General features: G+C 47.7%; 1 protein-coding gene across 4 annotated transcripts in view; it reads right to left on the bottom strand.

Moving 5' to 3' along the window:
• Positions 1 to 25,777, bottom strand: part of PREPL (prolyl endopeptidase like) — a 915,395-nt gene that overhangs the window by 32,342 nt on the left and 857,276 nt on the right. For all 4 annotated transcript variants that reach the window (XM_069608452.1, XM_069608451.1, XM_069608454.1 and 1 more), the window contains one exon: positions 7,029 to 7,155. In XM_069608452.1, coding sequence (XP_069464553.1) covers positions 7,029 to 7,155 — 127 coding nt within the window. The remainder of the gene's footprint in view (positions 1 to 7,028; positions 7,156 to 25,777) is intronic.

The raw sequence follows: 25,777 nt of genomic DNA, 5'->3' as shown, positions 1-25,777 counted from the left end.
CATGCTATATTTGAATATTTATTTACCAAAGGTGAATGCGCACTCTCTCATGTGACATATCTGATATAGTTGAATATTTATTTACCAAAGGTGAAGGCGCACTTTCTCATGTGAGCTACATGCTATATTTGAATATTTATTTACCAAAGGTGAATGTGCGCTCTCTCATGTGACATATCTGATATAGTTGAATATTTATTTACCAAAGGTGAAGGCGCACTTTCTCATGTGAGCTTCATGCTATATTTGAATTTTTATTTACCAAAGGTGAATGCGCACTTCCTCATTTGACATACATGCTATATTTTGAATATGTATTTACCAAAGGTGAAAGCGCACTTTCTCGTGTGATCTACATGATATATTTGAAAATGTATTTACCAATGGTGAAGGCGCACTTTCTCATGAAAGCAACATGCTATATTTGAATTTTTTTTTACCAAAGGTAAATGCGCACTCTCTCATGCGACATACCTGATATATTTGAATATTTACCAAAGGTGAAGGCGCACTTGCTCATGTGAGCTGCATGCTATATTTGAATTTTTACTTACCAAAGGTGAATGCCCTCTTTTTCATGTCACCTACCTGATATATTTGAATATGTATTTACCAAAGGTGGTGGCACACTTCCTCATGTGATCTACATGATATATGTGAATACTTATTCACCAAAGGGGAATGCGCAATGCTTCATGTGAGCTACCGGATATATTTGAATATTTATTCACCAAAGGTGAAGGCGCACTTTCTAGAAGTGACTGCTGTGATAAAAAGGAGCGTATTTAGTCAACCACAGTGAATGCACACGGTCTCAGGGGATCTCTCTGAGCTATATGAAGATTAATTGAACCAAGGTGTATGCCAAACTTACCAAGTGCTAACGATTAAATATATGAATAGCTATTCAGCAAATGGGAATGAATCGGGTCCTAAGGGCCCCACAGGACCCATTGAGAAAAACATAAGACAGAAAATGTGTAATTTATGATACCAAAACTGATGAAATGAAAACTGTTGAACATTCCTACTTTCCTGTATTATTCGAGAGAGCCTCAGCTAGGATGCTCAGTAATGTAATATGGCTAAGCGTAACAAGTATTGGTTTGACTGAATCAAATATATATATATATATATATAGGAAAGTGTTTCCCGCTTATTAAAAGAAGCCTGACTGTGTCTGTTTATTTAATCAGGGGCCCTGGTGTTGCTGTCTCACATATGGGTGAACCTCACCCTTACCTAAGGTCCATCCACCTTTCCCCCTGGGTACTCCTGGTATGCACATGTGTGCAGTGAGGTGTCAGACTCCTTTGCTCAGGTCTCCCACAGGTTGCAGTCCACTCATACATATACAGAAATCAAATAAACAAGGAAGAGGCACCTTACACAATGCTGCGGCCAGATTGGAATAGTTAGAGGAAAATGTTTGCTACCACCAGATTCCCTCCTGCATGATGCGTTCATGCACTGCCTTGATGTATTGAGTCTCCATCATAACAGCCACAAACTGGTTAGCGTCCAGCAAGGCCAATTTAAAGCTAGCTTGCATATCTTCTGACAAATCTTTAACAAAATCTGACAGTTGCATCCATAGCTGCAAATTGTTGGAGATGAACCACAGAGTTTTAATACATTTGCCGGCCATGCCAGCATTCAGATCCAATAGTTTCTCCTCTTTGCTCAGAGACTTAGTCACAAATGAGGATGTATAGGAGGGGGAAGATCTCCTCTATAACCTGAAGCTGCCACCACACATGACTGAGAACTATGGGGTGAAGCAATACAAATATTTTCTGAAGTTAAGGGCCTGTACCGGATGTATGCTTTCTTGCTGAACTGACTATGGGGCCATTTCCCATTTCCTTTGCACTAATCTTTTTGGAGGTAACAGCCCAAACTGTGGGCTGATTTGCATGCAAAGACAGAACATTTCACACCATCCACTGTGGCAGGATTACTGAACACAACAGGGTTCTGTCTCTGCAGGTGCCTTTGCAAGGGACCACTTTTGGGTCCGGTGACACGAGGAGGAAGTGAAGAGGTATGGTTCTGAGGGTTTGGGTCAGAATGTTTTTGCTGAGGGGGGGTGGTCACCACTGTACTTAATGGAATAAGCTATTGCCTGTGTGCAGTAGCAAGCTGTTCCTGGAAGCCTACATGGCAGCGGGGTGTGCCTTCTTGATTAGCCCAATTAGATTCCCATAGATGGCAGGAGATGCCAGTAATGTCTCAAATGAAATTTGGTGACATACCTTTACTACTGTGAAGAAAAAGAAGTGGTTCAGGATGAGAAATTCTATTGATGGGCATGATGGGGCGTTGAGGAACAGTCTAGGGCTCAAAGAACATCAAAATGAAGTGTCCCATCACAGAAGTCAGCAATATCTAGTGTGCTTTACCCAGAAAGAAACTCTACCACGAAAGGCATAAGGATTGGGAAGAAGAAATCCTGTCTCTGCCCATGTCCTAATGTTTCTGGCCACTATTTTGTAAATCAATTTCTGTGGAATGTTGATTTCTGTCTGTTTGTTGAATGAAGAAATGGAATACGACTGCGTGTCAGAGGAGGGAACTAGTAGAGACAAAATGGTGTACAGGACCATGCACTTCCGTTCGGCTCTGTCAACCATCTTGTGCACAATTTCTATATGAATCACAAGGAGGCAGAGGGGAGAACCTTTGAACTTGCAATATAAGAAACCCTAAGGGACTCATTGGGGAAGTCCTGGGAGTATCAAGGATAACCTCTGGATTAAGCTCAGTTGCAGATCAAATGGCAATCTCGAACAAGGATTCTGGTATCACCTCCCTTCACTAGTCTGTGTGGAAATATGACAAAATCAACTTCCGGGGAACCAGTTGTGGAGGGGTGAATATCGGTTTGTAAACTATCAATCAGCCCCACACCTCTAGTACACCAGATGGAATCTGAACAGATTGGAAAAACAAGCAAATGATAAACCTCCTTGTCCAATTTCGCCAAAGGGTCATGGATCGCTGTTTAATTGCAACACAGCAAAAATACAATTATTCCCAATGACAAAAGGAACTATCCAGTCATGGTTGTATCAAAAATATCTTCTTTATTTATATCACAACAGAGAGTCTTACACTACGAAATATAACCCACCCTGTAAGGGAATGCAGAGGACAGACCGTTTCAAAGAAAGAAAATGGATGCACTCCGGATACTGACGGTATGGTTAATAACTCCAACAGTTTAAGGTTTCTTGGCATCAGCACAAAGGGAATAATAGATCTTAATATGTCTCTAGAGGCCTTCTAGGAAGGACCAGGTGGGAAGAACCACAATGTACCTGGTGCTGTCAGTGATCTTGGTGCTAACAGCTGCAGGCTGGGCCGCACAGCGGCTCAGTGTCAGGAATCGTCATCTCAGTGCTGATCGGCTTGCTGCAGATCCTTGCAGGGCGGGCTGTATGCTGGCTGGGTACTGGTTCTGGAACAACTGCAGGTCCTCTGAGTTCTTTATCTCCCTCTGCTGTTTATGGAAGGGATCTTGCTTCCCTCTTTGGATATCCTGGCCTTCCTTCACTGGTGGAAGATGGAACGCAGACTGTACCTTCATCCAGGGTCAAGGTGGAGTTCTTCTTTGTTACTTCTGGTGAAGTAGTTGGATGATCTGCCAAAAGAGAGGCTCGGCCCCTGTTAAAGCCAAGTGGGCTCTAGTGAGTGTTGTAGGCTACGCCTACCTTAATGAACCAATCCTGGGGTCCTTACCAATAATCTCCTGTATGAGGTCATAACCAGAGTGCTTTGCAACAGGAAAGGTAAAGGGGTGAAAACAGGAACAAGCTGTGCCCCAGAACTAAAATGGGTGAATACTTCTTTCAAAAGAAAGAGCTCTGTCCACATTCCCTCAGGATACTAAATTCCACCCATCTTCCTGTCTGTTGTTGTTCAAAGAGACTCTCTGGTTAATGGTTCTATGTGTGTGGTCCCTGTTTAGGCGGCAGGTCTCCCATGAAGCTGTGGCGAAACATGACTATGGCTCCTGCAAATCATATTCTCGTACCTTATGAATGGGGTCCGCTAGCGGGGTGGCCTTCTGTAAACAGAAGAACCAGACATGAGAGTTCACTGCCATCGATATTGTGAGGCGGGAGATAGGTTCAGGTTGACACAGTTGCATATGAAAGGTTGTTGGGTTTCCTGCCTCCTTTGTTATCCTCTACAGCCATGCCCCATGTGGCCTGTTTACAATACCCCCTGCTGGCATGATAATCACTGCCACCAACTGCAGGGCCTAACAAAAGAGCAGGGCGGATCCATGAAGCCTTTATCAGTTAATCAGGCTGACCATGGCAGGGGGAAGGTTGGTCCTCTTCCTTCCTGGAGTTGACATCATGCACTCCTTCGCTGTCACATTCCAACTAAATATGACAGGGGTGGACAGTGAATGTAGGCATTGTCCAGCCCAGAGTACACAGGTCTATGCTGTCATGGTGTGAGCCTAGGAGAATGTGTGTGGATTAGCCCCACACATTTTCCTGAGGTTGGTCTACCATCATTCCATATAATAAAATATTAAAATCCATGCGAGTGCACGCTCACCATGTGGATGGTCGAATTCCTCAAAGGAACCTATAGTGAACGCCTGGCAAAAGGCCCAGGCAGACTCTCAGCCACAATGCCGATATTATCTGCTCAGATGTCGTCCTTAGATCCAAGTCCAGTAGCATGGAGATCTTGCAAGAAGCACTAGGGACCCTCTGGGTGGGGCAGCATGGGGAAACATATCAATGGAGCAAAGTGTTGTGTATAAGGGTGAAAATACCTATCTGAGTTTCTTCTCTCAAACATAATTTCGTGAAGGATTCTGGAGGAGGTTGCTTGAAGTGTTGTTCCTTGCATACAGATTATGTTTTCAAATCAAAGGACAGATAGGGCATTGCTCAGCGAGCAATGCTACCACTTGTTGTCTTGGCCCAAGAACCCCAGACAATGCATGTAAGTTAGATGCCAGTACAGATAGTCACACAATTTGCAGACACATAAAAACAGCTTTGATGACAGTGGAGGGAAACGAACGCCTGGGAGCGACTCGGAAATAAAAACATGGGCTACTTTGAGCCATCCAGTCCCAGTGTATGCAAGAAAGGCCTGGAGGGGGAGTCATGCTGCAGATGCAATAGACCACTGAATGCCGAAGAAATAGTTGCACACTTTTATTATTCCTCACAGGCATAGTTAAGCAATGTTCTGCTGGAGCTAGGGAAGGAGGACCTAGTGTCCAGGCTCATTATCCAAGTTCTCTAACAAATGAGTTCTCAGGGTTTCTGTCACTTGGAAAGCAACTTTCCGTTCACTCATAGTCTCAAGATGTTTTAAGCATCCCAGCCCACATACAGAAATAGTGTTCTCTAATGTATCACTCCAGCAATCTCCAACAGGGCAGGATCTTGTGCTTCTGCACCTCCTTTCATCCAGGGTATCGTCAGTGGAGCTAACAGTCCTTACTGGGGAAAGACCTTATGCTTTCACCCCGTGCCTTAGGGATACCGTCAATGGATCTGGGCAATGGACCTGCCTGGCATCTTTTCAAGCTGCTGTAATTATTAGTACCCCCACCCACTGACAAAGGGTCCATTCTGATCTGTGAGCCCACATCCATTGCATGTACTTGCCCTCTTGCTCTTAATGATATTATTTGTTGTTTTTTATTTGGGACTCTGTGGGCTGAGGGCTTCAAAAGTGATGTTACCTTTCTTTAGACATGGGAGATTCAACATGGCATAACCATCCTCTAGCTCCCAGCGCAAAGGGTGCCTGAATTCTCTCTTCGGTAATGTTACTGTGCATCACATGTACGAACCAACCAATGCCTCCGTATCCTGACTTCCTTCTGGATTCTTCTCAGCGCTCCACTCCATGGCCTCAAGACTTAGTGCGCATATCGCAGTATTTGAATACTCCGAGAATGGGGTTGCAATACAGACCAAAAGCAATCAGCCAGCTGGTCTCCATTACACTGCCTCTCATAATCTCTCTTTAATGTGGGGGGCCATGCATTTCTGTTCCCTAAACTCGCACTCTCCTGAGGTCCCAGTCTAGGTGATCCTTCCCTGTCCTCACCTAACCCATTTTATAGGGGCCAGTGCAGTTGCTTTTTCCAAGTGGGGTAGCTGGGTTTATGGGTGTTGGTACTGAGACCAAAGACTGTATAGGCTTGGAGGGATCCCCCTATAAGATCATGCAAAGGTTCCATAACCTAGCAGGTGACTTCCCCTGGATCCAGAGTCTGCCAATCCCCTTCCAAAACTCCCTCACATGTGACTATCACCGGGTTATGGAAGGTAGACCATAGAGGACTGTGGCAGCAAGCATGCATGTTATTGCTTGGGCATCATCACAAGTCTTGTGGTAACCTGGCTGGATACCAGCCGGAATTACCACCACCGGCACTTGGTCTGCCGAAATTACTGTCATATTCCAAGTGCCAGTAAGGATAGTTAATCCGGTATTACCGGCACTGGTAATACCAGCTGTTTTTTGCCAGTGGGGTGTCTGACTTGCCTCCAGCTCCTGCCTGAAGGTAAATCAGGCCCGACACTGGCAAACTTGAGTGTGCTGGTGCAGTAACATGCTGGTATGCTGTAATACCGGCACATTATTATTGCACCGGCACACGTGTAATTCTGTTTGCTGAGATGTTAAGAAGAAAGTGATACTTTGGATCTAATTCATGTTTTCTCAAAGACATTTTAAACAACATCAAATATTACTAATGTGAGAAAACAGTTGTTCAAAAGCCAAATGACAAAGAAGCGATACATTATTATGTGTTTCAGAAAACAGTTTTTTGTTTTAAATGTATTACGGATACCTTAAGATTGCTATTTTCTTCGATGTGCTAAACAAAGAACTAAACTTGTTTACATATCAATATACATAGAAATAGCATCAAATGCAGTGTCATTTAGTAATCAAAATAAGCAACTTGATTTACTGTATTAGCTCATTTACATTTCCCCTGTACTTTTCAGAATAATAAAAATTTTAAAAACCTTTTTTGTTGGAGCTGTTAGAATATTCCGCAATAGCCTTCCGAAGCTTATCGACATATTTCAGAAGCCCAATCAATGGTATACGTTTATCATTTTCATTGGCTGTGATTAAAACTGAAGGATAATTCTAAAAGAAACACAATTAAGAATCAATGTAAGGTTGACTTTGACATCTTTTAGTATGTTAGCATGTCTGACAAAGTCCCCAGCCACACTTTGGGAAACCACAGTGAGGTGGTCAAAGGAGCCGGTTGCCACCCCAAGCTTGTGAATGCTGATGCTGATGGAGCTATATTGGGGAGCCCCACATCACCTCCACTGGGTTCCCTGCTTTAAGGTAATGACAGTCAAAGGGATATTCACTCCTACCACTTTAGTGCCATCCCTACACTGGTCAGACACACCCATGGAGGAAGGGGGATAGACCTAAGCCCTAAAGAGATTGAATAGTGCGAACGGACTGCAGCCCATCTTTTGCATGGACAAAAAGTCCTAGAAATGCTACCACCAAAGGTTTGAACCACCAAAAGTTCGGACCTTTGGTGGTAGCATTATAAGTAAGTATATAACGAGCGGGGTATTGCAGAGGACACCCCCGCAGCACACCCAAAAAAAGAAAAAAAAAAGAAATGCAAAGGATCATGCGGCGTCGGTTCCCGATCACGGAAGTGAAAGGGAACTGGCGCCGCAGGGACTCAGCGTGAAGAAAAAGGTAAGTAGGGTATGTTTATTTTGGGGGTGTGGGTGGGAGTGTGTTGGGGGTGTGGGTGGGGGCTGTGGTGTGGGTGGGGGTGTATTGTGGTTGGGGGTATGGGTATGTAGGTGTTGTGTGCCTGTGTTCGCATGGGAAATGTGCAAACCTTTGGTGGTTCGCACATTTCTCATGCAAACTTTCCGGCCACGGGAAAATCAGCTGCGATCGGATCACACAGATCCTAAAGAGACTACCATTTCCATCAGGGGACTATACTGTGAGAGCCATTCTAAAGGCTTAGCCAGACCCAAATATTTGGCATTAGGGAGGACCCTCTCCGTTTAAAAAAACGAAGGGGAATCAGTATAAGAACCCTGAAAAGTGGGGAAGTACATTTTGTAAGTCTGTACTGGCACCAGAACAGCCGTCTCACGCTAATTCACACGCTTTTAAGCCAAATAAATCTCACGGGTTAGAAACCTGTGTGTAAACCTGGAAAAGATAATACACACGAAATGTGCAAAAGTAGGGACAAATGATCACCAGCTTTGCTGGGATTACCAGTTCACAAATGACATGCAACAGAGGCAGCAAACATACTGTCAAGCATTTTCCCTACTTATTGGATGACTTGTAGACACCCAATCCACACACAAGATCCACACAGGCAGTAGTGGGAAGGGGGAATCGACATTTGAAAAGGGCCCCACTAGAATCCAACATGGCAGCCTTCATGTCACCTCAGAAATTCCCTGACCGCCCCAAATCCAATCAGGAAACAACACATCCCCGTATGTACAGGTGTCCTCAACAATCCTACCACCATACAAGGGTAGGAGGGACATTCCTATATAAAGCATCCAGATCAGTCTGGCTGTGTGGGGTGATTGAATAGGAGTAGGAGGAAGGAATTTGGTGGGGAGAGGGGAAACCTAAGAGCCGTCAGGAGAGAGCAGGAAGTAGGAGGACAATATATGTTGGGGAGTGTAGGTGGTGGTTCATCAGAGAGAGTGAGAGTGTGGGAAGGATGTAGGAGCAAAGAAAAGTTTCCATCCGAAGCTGGGACATTGGGAAAGCATACCATCCAGAGTCCCACCACCCAGGAAAGAGATAAGGTGCTTTTAGGCTTGTTCGTGGGGCTTGACAGCATCTAACCAGGATTCTAGGCACTTCAAAATGGGTCGAATATGTGTTGAGAGTTTTCAGTTGTTCCCAATTGATTGCGGGTGTCGAGACAGTTGAGTCAGCTCGAGACAGACCATGGATGAGGTGCAGGCCTGTGGCGGTGATCGGCTTGAATCGGGTGAAGAACAGGCAGGTGAGGATTGAATCAGTGTCTCAAATTGGTTGAGTAGGCTTTAAGAAGTCCAATATTGGAATGTGTTTCTTCAGTGTCAATCTGCTAAAAAATGCCTGGGGCACAGGCAGGCGATGCATTGAGTCAGTGGCTCGAGAGTGGATTGAAAAGCAGAGAGCATTAACAGCAGCTCCAGGTACTTGCGGCGCTATGAGGTACTAAATACTAAATGGTACAGCGATTGTCGGAAGCGGCTGTGGTGAAATCAGTGCGGTTTGACGATCATACGTGACGTTACACATTACGGAAGGTCCTTTCCTCGAATCTCACCCAGCAAACGCTGGGCAGTTAAGCAGCGAGGAGCGGGGTGGAATTGAGTCAAATCGAACAAGGTCAGGTGAACAAACAAACGGATCCGGAAATAGTACTGAATGAGGGCGGGAGAGCCGTGTGTCTCATTTAGAGTAAGAGCGAGTACAAGAGCTGGGTGGAGCTGCACAACTGCACAACAGCGCAAGCTAAGTAGCTCGTTGTGAGGGAGGGGGGGTTCTGGACTGCCTATTGGGCTACCTATTGTTTTTCATACTTGGTAACTCACACTCACTAAACCGGCTATAGCCGCTATAAAGATGGTGAGTGGCAGCCGAGGGTGACCTGCCTTGCCCCCCACTCTCCCCGCCGCTGTAGGACTTTGCTGCTCATACGATAGGATACTGTAGCTCACACGAAAGAGGCGTAGACACGGTCACGGAAACTAACCTGTGCTGTCAATTATATCCTCTACATTTAACTTGAACATCCACTAAAAGGGGTTTGACTGAATTGTGGTTGTGAACATCGGCTGGAATCGACTGGAAAAGGCTGGAGAGGAAGGAAAGATAGAAATACACATGATTGGCAGTATAATTTACAACTAGAGACAGCAGAGCAATGAAATCTGCTTTGCTGCGATAATATTGCCACATGTGCAGACCAGAGATCGCTTTCCTCATTATTGCGTCCCAAACATTTTGGGACTTATAACAAATAATGACACGTAAGGGGCAACTGCGGAAGGAAAACATGCAGCACAAACGTCCCAATTTACGCAGTGGCAACAAGTATGATGTCCTAAAAAAGCCCAAATTGGATCAGCCCTCACAAGCGGATATTACAGCCTTTTTTGGAGCCAAAGACAAGCGCTTCAATAGACACTTATCGGAATCAAGAGAAGTGGACAAAGAAAATCGCCTGTCAGACACAATTGACAATAATAACTCAATACTGCATCTAGTCAACAACTTGCAAAGAGCCTCATTGGGGGGTGAGAAAAGGTTGCCAAATACAATAATCGCTGAGGCCAACAAGCGTATTAGTTTGTCATATTCTCGAGATATGACAGTTTTTGCGACATACTCGGATTCATCGGATACATCTGTCTCGGAGGAGGCAACTGAGTCTGCCATTGCAGGGGAAATAACTTTGGTCGACGCCATTGCAATGAAGAATCGTTTGATGGCACTGGAATGTAAGATAGATGCACAAGCTGTACTAATGGCCTCCATAAGGGAAGAGCTTGGAGCCAGCCAAAAGCTTACAGTTAAACTGCTAGATATAAAAACAGCACTGTTTAAGAAAGTGGACATTATTGCAAATAAAGCCAAGCAGTCAGGAAGGGAACGCAACAATGTGGGCACTACATCTGGGACAAATAAAACAATACAAAAGCAAGGGAAATTTGACCCAAAACACATACTGGAGGATATGTGTCAAAACGGTAAAGAAAAGCCCGATTGGGACTTCGACAAGGTCTAAATATCACCACCAACAGAATTAAAGAAAGTCCTAAAAACAAAGTCGCCACAGAAAACACATGCGCCACCAGTACTGAAAACACTGGCTCCCCAAAAGACTCAAGCAATAAGCCTGCAGTACCACAAGAAAACGTCTTAAACCTGACCCGAAGGAGAAGAAAACAGCTCCTCATGTAAAAAAAGTCAACAGAGCGGGACGGGGACAGGAAAACTCTGCTCGAACCCCTGGATGATACACAAAACAACCAGCCCTTGCCCGATGATAGTTATACACTGCCAATTATCCACCCCGGTGCACTAAAGACGGGGTATATGGGGAATATTGGAGGAAAATGTCACAACGTTGCAAAGCCCATTTCTAAATGGAACAGTACTACTGTCAATCTCCAAACAGCTGAAATATATGGAATATATTCAATCCAGAGACATTCTAAAAATTGAACTACCAGATTGGAATAGTGAGACAAATTGGGCATTGATAGAGTTTGTGTGACCGTTAGTGGTGGCTCTATTGAAAACACACTCAGCGCTTCGCCTGAGAGCAGGTTTTACACTAATAGCATGCCAAAAAACTGAAGGCGTTAAAGCAGAACATGAGGGAAACGTAAGGAATACTAACGCCTTATTAAACCTGCCGACAGAGAGAGAAGCACCAAGAGCCTTACAAGAACATACCTCACTGGCAACGCCGAAGGTCTTCACTTCCACTTTATGGATGCCAATGAATGCATGCAGTTGGGCTAACTCACAAGTAAAAGCCACTGGAAAACTGTCATGGACCTCTTGGAATACAAGAAAACATACATCGAAGACACACTTAGAACCTGTGCCTTGGCCAAAGGCAATTGAATCCCCTAATGTACTAATGGGTACTTTGCAACACCTACAGAAGGAAAAAGCTTAATTATCAATATTTACGATCCTCCAGGGGGTTCGTTGACCAATCCAATGCAATCATTAATCACAGATGCTATTACTTGCTGGTTGGAAAGAACCCCCACAGGTAGCGTCGTTCTGCCTGGAGATTTTAACAGACGAATGCTACATGTTTCTAATGGCACCGAAGTGGGACAAATCTATAGTTGGCAGTCACTGAAGCGTAATAACCCTCCAACACGCGGCGGAAGGTGAAGCCCGGGAGAAGAGCAGACTACAATTCAGGAGGAGGTGCCCCCCGAACGACACCAGAGACCCGGCCCCTGAGCGGCCCTGCTCCGTGGGACCCCAGAAGTGAACCGAATAGCAGGACGAAGCCCTCGGTCTCAGCGACACCCGCAGGCAGAGACCTGATAGACACAGGGAGAAGACCGGGCAGAGAGAAGCGGAGTCCGGTGGAGAGACCCGGGCACACCAACAGTGCGGATCCGGACGGGATCGAGGAGCAAACTGGAGGAAGGCGCGGTCCCAACAGAAAGGATCCGGACGTGGACGGGGCCGGGTTCGGAGGAAAGCACCAATCCAGCAGTGTGGATCTAGACGAGGACGAGACCTGGGTCGTAGAAAGCCGCCAACCCGGCGGAAGAAACTAAGCACCACAGCGGCCCAGACCAGCGAGGGAAGTGAAGGCGGTCTCCACGAACAGAGAAGAAGGAGACCACAGTGCCCAGCCGAGACGCCAGGACAGAGAACCATAGGTACAGGCCAGGGAGGGAATCCAGCAGCGGCGGGGGCCGCTTCCCCTCCATAGACGCCAACAGCATATCCCGGGGAGAAGACACGGGAGAATCAAAACGAGACACCTGGGGGATGGAACCCCATAACAGCCAACGCCACCCGGAAAAACGAGTAATCCCCCCAATTTACAACACACAAACCCACTGTGAACCCAGGCCCAGATACTGGGGAGGGGAGCCCCCCCCAGCCATCGGTCGTGGACCCACCCCAAAACCGGAAGGGCAACAGCAATTAGCCCACAGGGACGCCCCACCTACCCCCGAGAGCTCCCTCAATCCACAAAAGAGTGGCTGGGCACCCTCCCCTCGGCCTGCCAGAAGGGAAAACTACATAATCCTCCGGGATAACCACAGAAGGAATCGACCCCCATCCAGGAGGGGCCACAGTGAAAGGTAGAAACTGTTGAGGACCATAGACAGATAAAGAAAACGTGGGGAACAACCACACCCATAAAGGAACCATAAGTGGTTTTCCAGAGAGCCAACAGAGAAGGACCCCTAGGGACATTGCTGTATCCCCCCAAGTTCAAATAAAGATTGCGAGAATACCACCAAACGGGGCTAGAGAAGCGGAAAACCGCGACACCAACAGACAACAGTCGGCAGAGCCCAGACAGGCACCAGAGATACACAGAACACCATAAACTCCTTCTCGAAATCCAAGGCTAAAAGCGAGCACTAGAATACATAAGAAGCCCAGTCACTAAAAGAACACACACATGTCAAAAGCTAGGACCAGGCACAGGCTTCAGGCTTCATCGGCGAACACTAGTAGATCCAAACCAGATCAAGACCTGATCCAAATCTGGGGTGTAGACAAAACCGCGCACAAACTGATAAATAAACAGAAAAGCAAGGGGGAAACCACATCAGAGCAGAAAGCGGACGCCATAATGGCCTCGAAAGACGACATGAAAACATGGTTTAAGGAATTTCAAGATCAATTCATGTCTTCCACACAGGCGCAGTTCGAAAACATGAAGGGGGAAATTAAACAAGCAGTCCAGGAACTGAAGAGGGACATAGGAAATCTAGAGGAGAGAAAAGATAATCTGGAAAGGATGGTCCAGAATATAGCAAAAACAAAGAGGTGATGGCTGGAAGGTTTAGAATTAATCTTAACCACTGGCAATGCTCTGGGCAACCCTCCAGACCACCGTTCTTCGCCTGCCAAGCCATTACAGAAGGGAAAGACCATATGCAAATCAGGCTTGGCCCCACCCCAAAAGGGGCAGTCCAGCCCGAACTGCTAGGCCACATCCCTTCTGCACGAGACCACAAGCATCCCCAAACATGTTTCGCCCTTGTTGGGGCTCATCAGTGAGGAGTAGCTTGGGTCTCTAGGCCCAGCAGGCACGGGACCCACGTCTGGGCATACCCGTCCCACTCGGGGTGACATAGCAAAAACAAAGAGGTGATGGCTGGAAGGTTTAGAATTAATCTTAACCACTGGCAATGCTCTGGGCAACCCTCCAGACCACCGTTCTTCGCCTGCCAAGCCATTACAGAAGGGAAAGACCATATGCAAATCAGGCTTGGCCCCACCCCAAAAGGGGCAGTCCAGCCCGAACTGCTAGGCCACATCCCTTCTGCACGAGACCACAAGCATCCCCAAACATGTTTCGCCCTTGTTGGGGCTCATCAGTGAGGAGTAGCTTGGGTCTCTAGGCCCAGCAGGCACGGGACCCACGTCTGGGCATACCCGTCCCACTCGGGGTGACATAGCAAAAACAAAGAGGTGATGGCTGGAAGGTTTAGAATTAATCTTAACCACTGGCAATGCTCTGGGCAACCCTCCAGACCACCGTTCTTCGCCTGCCAAGCCATTACAGAAGGGAAAGACCATATGCAAATCAGGCTTGGCCCCACCCCAAAAGGGGCAGTCCAGCCCGAACTGCTAGGCCACATCCCTTCTGCACGAGACCACAAGCATCCCCAAACATGTTTCGCCCTTGTTGGGGCTCATCAGTGAGGAGTAGCTTGGGTCTCTAGGCCCAGCAGGCACGGGACCCACGTCTGGGCATACCCGTCCCACTCGGGGTGACATAGCAAAAACAAAGAGGTGATGGCTGGAAGGTTTAGAATTAATCTTAACCACTGGCAATGCTCTGGGCAACCCTCCAGACCACCGTTCTTCGCCTGCCAAGCCATTACAGAAGGGAAAGACCATATGCAAATCAGGCTTGGCCCCACCCCAAAAGGGGCAGTCCAGCCCGAACTGCTAGGCCACATCCCTTCTGCACGAGACCACAAGCATCTCCAAACATGTTTCGCCCTTGTTGGGGCTCATCTCTTTTGTTTTGCTATTGTCACCCCGAGTGGGAAGGGTATGCCCAGACGTGGGTCCCTTGCCTGCTGGGCCTAGAGACCCAAGCTACTCCTCACTGATGACGCCCAACAAGGCTGAAACATGTCTGGGGATGCTTGTGGTCTCGTGCAAAAGGGATGTGACCTAGCAGTTCGGGCTGGACTACCCCTTTGAGGGTGGGACCAAGCCTGATTTGCATATGGTTTTTCCCCTTTTGTAATGGCTTGGCAGGCGAAGAACGATGGTCTGGAGGGTTGCCCAGAGCAATGCCAGAGGTCATGATTTATTCTAAACCTTCCAGCCATCAACTCTTTTGTTTTGCTATTGTCACCCCGAGTGGGAAGGGTATGCCCAGACGTGGGTCCCTTGCCTGCTGGGCCTAGAGACCCAAGCTACTCCTCACTGATGACGCCCAACAAGGCTGAAACATGTCTGGGGATGCTTGTGGTCTCGTGCAAAAGGGATGTGACCTAGCAGTTCGGGCTGGACTACCCCTTTGAGGGTGGGACCAAGCCTGATTTGCATATGGTTTTTCCCCTTTTGTAATGGCTTGGCAGGCGAAGAACGATGGTCTGGAGGGTTGCCCAGAGCAATGCCAGAGGTCATGATTTATTCTAAACCTTCCAGCCATCAACTCTTTTGTTTTGCTATTGTCACCCCGAGTGGGAAGGGTATGCCCAGACGTGGGTCCCTTGCCTGCTGGGCCTAGAGACCCAAGCTACTCCTCACTGATGACGCCCAACAAGGCTGAAACATGTCTGGGGATGCTTGTGGTCTCGTGCAAAAGGGATGTGACCTAGCAGTTCGGGCTGGACTACCCCTTTGAGGGTGGGACCAAGCCTGATTTGCATATGGTTTTTCCCCTTTTGTAATGGCTTGGCAGGCGAAGAACGATGGTCTGGAGGGTTGCCCAGAGCAATGCCAGAGGTCATGATTTATTCTAAACCTTCCAGCCATCAACTCTTTTGTTTTGCTATTGTCACCCCGAGTGGGAAGGGTATGCCCAGACGTGGGTCCCTTGCCTGCTGGGCCTAGAGACCCAAGCTACTCCTCACTGATGACGCCCAACAAGGCTGAAACATGTCTGGGGATGCTTGTGGTCTCGTGCAAAAGGGATGTGACCTAGCAGTTCGGGCTGGACTACCCCTTTGAGGGTGGGACCAAGCCTGATTTGCATATGGTTTTTCCCCTTTTGTAATGGCTTGGCAGGCGAAGAACGATGGTCTGGAGGGTTGCCCAGAGCAATGCCAGAGGTCATGATTTATTCTAAACCTTCCAGCCATCAACTCTTTTGTTTTGCTATGGTCCAGAATATAGACAACAAAACTTTCCAACATGCAGAAGCACAAGACCGGCTAGCACGACTGGCACTGGAACTAGAATCACAATGTGAAGATTTGGAAAACAGATCCCGGAGGTCGAATATAAGAATAAAGAATATGCCAGAAACGATGGAGGATAAAGATCTCCGCACAGCAGTACAACAGGTGTTCCAAGACATTCTTACAGACGGCACAGGGGAAGAAATTCAAATAGACAGAATACACAGAGTAGGCCCCCGAAGAACGGGAGAACCCGGAGTCCGCCCAAGAGATGTACTGGTTGCACTGACACAATACACAGAAAAGGAGCCAATTCTGAGAAAAGCCAGGACAATAGAGCAAATAAGAATGAACGGCAAGGAAATACAGTTGTTCCAAGACCTACACAATCCACGCTCAGAAAGAGAAGAGAGATGTGCCAGGTAACAAAACTCCTAACGGAGAAATAAATATGCTATAAATGGACCTTCACATTTGGTCTCCTATTCACATGGGAGGAACGACAATATCGCATCACAACAAGCGAGGAAGGCCTCAAGATCCTGGGTAGGCAAGAACAAGAGATGGAATCCCCTAAGGATAGAGAACTCCACAGAGGAAGACGGGAACCGAGGAGATGGCAAACAAAGAAAAGAAGAACAAGACTCCAATCCCGCAAAACAGAGATAAATTAACTCCACCCCAGAAACGAAGGACAGAAGCAAAGATAAGCCGGAGGGAGAAGCCACAAAGGAAGAAAAACACTCGACAGGGCGGGTGATCACATGAAGATGCGGCAGAGCCAAGGGACATCCTTGGAATCCACAAACACAAGCAGGGTTTAGGACTCCCTGCAAAACTATAAACCTGAGATGTTAGAGGGCATGGAGCAAAGGCAGAACGCCAGAGCAACCATAGGGCCCATGGCCCTCCTCAGGGAAAAAGTTGGGGGGGAAAGGAGGGAGGGGTTGGGGGGAGAGTTGAGGGAAAAGTTCAAAGGGGGAAAGACTCAAACACTGGCATTAAAGTACACCACTGCAACCCACACGATAAAGCACAAGCGAGACCACAGACCCAAAACAAAGAATGGGGCTAAAAATATTAACATATAACATTAGAGGGCTGAACACGCCAGTAAAAAGGAAGAAATTCGAACAGTTCCTACACAGAGAGAAGTATGAGGTAATAATGCTCCAAGAAACACACATACAGAAAAAAAGGAAAGGCCAAATCCGCATAAGAGGTTTCAACCAAATTTTCCAATCCAACGACGAAGAGAAGAAAAAAGGAGTCATGATAGCATTCGCCAAACACCTCAATGCTCAAATTAAAAACACAATGACGGACAAAAAGGGCCGATATCTGTTCGCGAAGGCCCAGATAGAAAATTGCCAATTAACCTTTGCAACGCTTTACGCCCCAAACACAGGCCAGGATGGCTTCATCAAAGAAACGATGAACAAATTAGAAAACTTCGCAGAATGAGAAGTGATACTAACAGGAGACTTCAACCTCGCATAGAATCACAGGGAAGACCGCACAAATCCCAAGAACACACAACAGGGGACACCCACACTAGCGCTAAAACGGATGATGAACAAGATGGCTCTAGAAGACATATGGCAGAGACTCAGAGGCACAACCCAGGGGTACACATATCACTCACACGTGCACAACTCGAGCTCCAGAATCATCTATTTATGGGTCTCGGGAAGTCTAGTAGGGGAGATTCAGGATATTGAGAAAGGCCAAATATCGCTATCAGATCACGCCCCCCCTATGGATCACACTTCCTAAAATCCGTAAACGCTCTGGACTATGGCGTTGGACACTCCCCAGGGAAATCTTACAAGACCTGGTAACAAAGGAAACAATCAGAGAAAAGATAGTGGACTATTTCGAACAGAACGATACTCTGGAAGTATCTCCAAGCACTATCTGGGAAGCCTTTAAAGCGGTGATACGCAGACAAATAATAGCACTGAAAGCACAAAAAGACAAGCAATCATATAAATGGGAAAGCGAATTAGAGAAAAAACTGGAAGAGATCAAGGAAGAAATGACAAAGAACACATCCTTGAAAATAAAGAGGGCATATCGGCACGTCCAGAGTCAGATAGATATACTCAAGACCAAAAGAGCGGTAAAACCCAACTACTCCATACAAAACATTGGTTTGCGATGAAATCAAATAAGGCAGATAAACTATTAGCAAGACAATTAAAAGGGAAACAACAAGACCAAACGGTACACACACTAACAGACAGACGAGGAAAAAAGAAAACACAATCAAAAGACATTAGAGAAATATTCAGAGACTATTACCAGAAACTGTATACATCACAGTGCCCGAATGAAGAAGCGCAGGCAGCCTTCCTGAAGGAGATAACACTACCAGTCATAACACCAGACGAAAAAGCAGCACTGGACGAACCAATAACAGCAGAGGAGGTAGCAAGAGCAATCAGAGACTTACCCAAAAATAAATCTCCAGGACAGGATGGCTACATTGCAGCCTTCTACAAAACATATGCGGAAATTCTAACCCCCATCCTAACAAACCTCTTTAATACCTTTAAAGACACGACCAACATTGCACCTTCAATGAACGAGGCAAAAATACCAGTCTTCCATAAGAAAGGGAAAGACCCGGAAAACCCGAGATCCTATCGCCCAATAGCTCTAATCAATATCGACGCTAAACTCTACACAAAATTACTCGCAAACAGGCTCTCACCCATACTCCCCAAACTGATACATCAAGAACAATCAGGATTCATCCCAAACAGGAAAACCCATGACAACATTAGACGAATAGCACACCTCATAGAGAAAGCCGGAATCACAAACACCCCTTCAGCAATATTATCGGTGGATGCCGAAAAAGCATTTGACCGGGTAGAGTGGACTATGCTATTCGCAACGTTAAAAAAAATGGGCATGGGATACGCATATACGAGTATGGTTCGTGCTAACTACAACACCCCAATGGCTAGGATAGCAGTAAACGGAGAACTTTCGGATCCAATCAGAATAGGAAGGGGCACCAAACAGGGATGCCCTCTATCACCCCTGCTATACGCAATCTTCCTCGAACCCCTACTGGCAAAGATAAGAGTGGCTTCCGACATCAAGGACATAGAAATGGGAGGGCAGACACATAAGACAGCGGCATATGCGGATGACATGATGATGACCTTAACAGAACCAAGACACTACCCCTCCTCATACAACAGATCGACGACTACGGTCTAATTTCAGGTCTAAAAATAAACAAACAGAAATCGTCGGTAATGGTCCTGGCCGGAGACAAACGAGAGACATATAAGAAAATGGAAGAATTACACCTACAAACCGCGGAGGATGGGGTGAGATACCTAGGAGTCACACTGACCGCCTCGATAAAGAACCTCTACATTGGGAATTACATGAAACTCATAGAAAATGTAAAAAGAGACCTGGACAGATGGAACCTGTTAGCAATTTCCTGGTGGGGCAGAACAACAGTAATAAAAATGACAATTCTACCCAGACTACTATATTATTTCCAAGCACTTCCCATACGGATATCGGCAACATTCTGTATCAATCTCACCAAAATAAGAACAAAGTACATCTTGCAAAACAAAACACCAAGACTGTCACAACAGGTGCTCACTGCACAAAAATCAGACGGAGGCATGGCGCTCCCCCACTTCAGGAAGTACTACGAGGCAGCACAATTGTGGGTTCTGAACAAATGGATCACAAACACATCAGAAAAATGGTGGGAGGCGCAGGACAGAGCAGTCGCAAGATCAAATTTGCGCCACCTACTATGGAGCAGACCCGAGCACAGACATCATAACGTCAGAATAAGCGAGATAATGAGCACAATCTTGGAAATATGGGACAGAGCAACCAAGAGAGAAATACTCACAATAGATCCCGCCCCCTTCAATCCAATTCTCGACAACCTAGAATTCCCACCGGGAACTGAAAAAGGAGCATTCCAAAAATGGCAAGAAGCAGATTGCATGAAAGTGGGAGACATGTACGATGAACTACAGATCAGAACGTACACTGAATGCCAGGAACTTCTGGGCCTCACGGAAAAAGACAGATTCCAATACGAACAACTGCACCACTGGCTCACAACGCAAAGAATAACACAAGCATTTACAAGGACCCTGACCCCATTCGAGACATACATGATGACCCAGACGGGAGAAAAGAAATTTGTCTCCACCCTATATAAATTCATAAACACCCAGACAGAAGATATAAATAGGCAGTACATGAAGAAATGGGAAACGATGCTAGGGAAACAAATCACGAGGGAACAATGGATGTACATCTGGCAAATAATCCCAAAATGGACGCGGGCAATCCAAACAAGAGAAGCGTGGACAAAAATGATGATTCAATGGCATTACACCCCGGAAAGACTCCACAGAATGTTCACTACATCGCACAGGAAATGCTGGAAGTGATATGACACAATAGGAACTTGGAGACACATCTGGTGGGGCTGTAAGGAACTGCAACCATTCTGGTCAGCGGTGAAAGCAAAACATCTTCAAGGTAGCAGAAAACTTAGGAGAGGAAGTTTGGATGTGTGGCATGTGGGATCCTCGGGATAAGACACTCACAAAGACACAAAAGAGAAATTTCATGGGGTTCCTCATAGCAGCTTGGCTAGCAATAGCACAAAAATGGAAGCAAAAGATACCCCCAACCGATCAGGAATGGCTATACAGGATATGGACTTATGTGGCAATGGAGAGACTCACACACAACATACAAGGGGAGCGGCAGAGATTCACAACAGACTGGGGGGAAGCGATAGAATATCTATAAAGTGACTATATGATGCAATGGTGCCCACATAAAATCCGCATACTGGACATGTTTACAGGATAAGACGGAAGCAGAAAAAAGGGAAACAGTGGCCCTCATTACGACCCTGGCGGAAATCGAAAAACGATGGCGGAAATGCAATACCGCCATCGAATAGCGCTCGGTGCGACTATGACCCGTCACCGCAAAGTACGATGCCATTAGCGACACCGTAGTGAACGCCAACGCTAACTGCACCAAGTACGCGCGCGCGCGCCGTGCCAAACCGTAAATACCACCATGGCGCAAGGGTACGCGAATTCCGACCCTAGCGGACATGTACCTAACGCCATCAAGCACGGCGGAAAGTACCATTCCGCCATGGTGAGAAGTACGGCATCGCGAATCAACCGTAAACGGCCCCACTGAGTGCCTGTACACCGCTCCCTGCCCACAAAGTACAACTCCCCGTAGGTGCAATGAAGTCACAATGCAACCAGTGAAATGTACAAGTCACCCATGCATGCCAACGAACAAAAGAATCACAAGAGGGGCCAATGGGAGCTGCAGGGCACAGATGGCACGAATACAGAAGCCATTCCAATGGACATGACCACAGTCCCCCACCAAGAAACGCACGCAAACACAGGCACCTGTGACCAGCAATATTCCGAAAATCACATCATTCCACCAGTCCACCTGGCTGACCGGCATCTGTTACACAAAACCCAATCCCCGCCCCTGAGCATGACATCATTCAAACAGTCATATTGGCAGCCCCCATCCCTGACCTCACTGGGCTTCGTAGGCAAACGCGCCCAGCACAGTACCACGCAACTAAACTCCGAAGCTGGAACCCAATGCAGATCTCCTCACAATACATCGCTCCCCAAATAGGAATATGCCACATCACTTGCAAAGAAGAACGCTACACGGCCCATATCAGAATAGAAATTTAATGCACAACAAAATCACCAAGCCCATACAGCCATTAGGCCATGAACTCCAAAACACATTTCACCATTGTGGGCTGCATCCGCAAGAAATGACCAGCTACTACTTGTGTGACGCCCTGTTCCATCATGGTACACAGAGCCACATTCACGTACGAAAAGGCAACATGGAAGCGCACAGAACCGCAGGGCCGTCCCAATGGGGAGGCACTAGTCCAGCTGAAAGGCCGAAATGTTGCTCCGAGCCACTAGTACTGCGTAAGGGCATGTGGCCCATTGGCGATCGTCCCATAAGATCGTAATGCTGCTCCACTGATTAACACGAAGCAGCAGGTGTCGGGAGTAAAAGCCATCTGCAGGAGTGGCATACAGATGGCAGTGGCAAAAGGGGAGGAGATACCTGTCAACCAAAAGAAAAGAAAAAGAACAGAATGGCCATCAGAACTACATTCGAACAACTCACTTCAATGATCACACTAAATCCACAGCCATATGCATGCTAGCCCACTCCAAAGGATCATCACCACCCCAAAACCACTTGCGACTCATAACTATCTATATCGAGGTGTAAACACCATCACAAACGAGTGTACCTGTGCATGCGTCTGTGAAAACAGAATCCATCTGATGGGAATGTTAACGTGCATGGACACAAGTGTCTGAAGGCGCGTCGAGACAGGGAGGGCTCAACAAGGCCAGATAGACGATGGTCCCACTATGGCAGCCCTGCATCACATAGCGCAGGGGAGGCGGACAGATTCCAAGAAGCCCTGTACATGGCAAACTCTGTATCAAATCATCTGCCCATGCATCCATTCATCATTCCCTCATCCCGGTATAAAAACGCCTGAATATTTACTCACATAACATTAGAAATATCCATTGAGTCTGTGCGTTATGCAGCCTGCAAAATCCACAGTGCTCCAGCCCGTAATTCCAGTGTTGTGAAGTAACATGTATTTGGGAACGTCCGGCCTCATCGCCCACGTCGCTATTGCGCATCCCAAACTATTCATATCAATCATTGCATCCTCGCCATGGCCCCTGTCTCAAGGACATTGAACAATAGAACGTTATATTTGCAGTCAGACCTGTGGGCATCTCCTCGCCGCTAGCTGATAACCAAAAGCGCCGCCCTTCGAATTCCTCATTTGCAACATCACGTCGAAAAGGCATCTGTGGCCGTTTGAAATCACAAATTAATCCATCTAGTGCGGCTGTGTGTGAAAATGGCAACTGCCTTCACCCACAAATGGGACGCCCCGCCCGTCGGTGCAACTCGGTACAGTGATGCATGAGGGCCCACCGTTACTCGAGTACTACGTTCCACTGACCCTTCACAAGTCTGTTCGCGACTGCAAAGATTGTATGTGAAACAATGGGACCATAGCCGAATGAACATATCAACCAATGTTACACGGCCATCGGGTACAAATACATGATTGCAATAGCAAGATGCCATTACTCGAATTGCAGCGTTGTGTGCGGGACGTGCTCGGCCAAAGGGGAGAGCAGCTTGCACAGGTGGAATGAATCACCACAGGTGGAGGCCATACAGCCTGAAAACACATAAATTGCACACCCAGTCTCCTCCCACAACCACACCCACTCCGAAATGCTACCGGCAGGACTCGCGATGTTGGCCCTGGGGGACCTGATAGCACTGCAAGTACTCCAACTCCAAGAAGAAGACGAACACCAACTACAACCGGCCGCACGGAGGAGACGCAGGAGGAGGAGGAGGCCAAGGCAGGGCCAGCAAGGGCCGCCAGCACAGCCATTACCACCACGCAGGCAGCCCGCAATCCCACGCCTCCGAGCACATCCGTTCAACCTCACTGATGAGCAGATCCACACCCTCTACCGTTTGGACCGGGACACCATAGCCGCCATTGTGGACATGACACAGGCTGACCTTGTCAGCATGATAGATAGCCCAACCGCCATCCCACCCCTACTGAAGGTGGTGTCTGTACTCCACTTCCTGGCCACAGGCACCTACCAGCACACAGTCGGACAGTTGCATGGCATTTCTCAGCCACTGTTCTCACGGACACTATTGCAAGTGCTCGATGCCCTCCTGCAGCACGCAGACGACTACATCTCTCTACCACGCTCGGAGCAGGAAATTACCAACACAAAAGTGGGATTCCATGCACTTGCCGGCATACCGGGTTGCCTTGGTGCCATCGACTGCACCCATGTGGAATTGGTCGTCCCACATGCCATGGAGGCCCAGTACCGCAACCGAAAACAATTTCATTCCCTGAATGTACAAATGGTGTGTGACTCCAACAGGATCATTACACATTGTTGTGCCCGATTCCCTGGATCAACCCATGATTCTATGGTCTTGAGGAACTCTACAATACCACGCTACATGGAGCGACACGCAGGGAACAGATCCTGGCTACTCGGTGAGTCTCATTTCATGCATGATGATGTGGGGTATGTGATTCGGCAATGACCTGGCAGGAAGGGGGGGCGGGGGGTGTGCGTACGTAGCAATGGCATTCCACATCATACGTTTATCGTCCACATACAGGTGATGCTGGATATCCACTGAAGAGATGGCTCCTCACACCAGTCCGGAACCCACGGGACCAGCATGAGGAGGACTACAACCATGCCCACTCACGTACCTGTGTAGTCATTGAACAGGCATTCGGCCTACTGAAGACTCGTTTCCGCTGCCTCAGCAGGTCTGGCGGGGCACTCCTGTACCGCCATGAGAAGGTTGCAAAGATGGTCATGGCATGTGTCATGCTCCACAACATGTGCATACGTAGAAATGTGCCCATGCCCCCTGACGCAGAACTGCAAGCACCTGAAGATGGTCATGATGAGGGTGGGGATGTGGCAGCACCTCAAGGAGTCTGCGAGGCACCGGAGGGCCGTGACATTTGTCAGCATCTCATTGATGCATGCTTCTAGCACTCACGCCTGGTGGCTGATACATGGACACGGTACTCGTGGCACTGTGTGTGTCTGGTACATGCACAATATGGACTGTACGCCTATGATGGCCTAGTACACAAAGATCAATGTCCACACATCTCATTGGTTGATCGTGCATTGTTTATGGCATATGTGATATCATGTTGAACACCCTATCGACCCGCCACCCAAGTGAGCCCAACACACCCCCTCCACCCTCCTACCTCCCCCCCGAACACCAGTGTCCAAAGATGCTCATTGTCAGTGGGCAGTCGCTATTGCAAGCCCCCTCTGCGGGTATCAGGGGCACCCCTGCCTGTGGAGCGCAGGTTCCTCCCAGATCTACGTTGGGGGCTGCCCTGGACGGAACTTGCAACGGATGATGTCTCTGCCTGCTCACGTCCATGCATGTCCCTAAGGGTTTGTGAGAGCTCAGTGAGCACACGGCGCAGTGCGGCAAGTTCGGCACATACGTCTTTGGACGTCGCATGCAGTTCCCCCCTCAGGCTCTCGGTGCTTCTCTCCATTTGGACTCTCAGGCTCTCGGTGCTACTCTCCATTTGGACTCTCAGGCACTCGGTGCTACTCTCCATTTGTGCCCTTAGTGTCTCTGTACTTCTCTCCATTTCTGCCCTAAGTGTCTCAGTTGATGTTTCTATGTCTGCCTTAGTGCCCCCACATTCATCGGCATGGTCCTTGAGGAGCGTGGCCAGTTGCTGCTGTTGCACGATTAACTGGTCGAGGGACTGTTGCCTCTGCTGGGCCATGGCCATTTGCGGTGGTGTCACAGAGGGGCTGGTGACCTCATGTTGCCTTGCCACAGGGCTTGTGGGGGATGGCCAGTCGTCGTCTTGTGGGTGCCCCTGCGTGGTATCCTCATGTTGTACGGGATGGGACAGACAGGGGGATTGGGACAGGTCATGGATGGATCTGACTTCGACATCCCCGTCTTCTGTGTCGGAGCATGCTGCCATC

This window comes from Ambystoma mexicanum, chromosome 4q (genome assembly GCF_040938575.1).
Source record: "Ambystoma mexicanum isolate Mex_15411 chromosome 4q, UKY_AmexF1_1, whole genome shotgun sequence".
Taxonomy (NCBI): Eukaryota; Metazoa; Chordata; class Amphibia; order Caudata; family Ambystomatidae; genus Ambystoma; species Ambystoma mexicanum.
The sequence above is the reverse complement of the archived record's forward strand: the minus strand, read 5'-3'. Positions and strand labels throughout refer to the sequence as shown.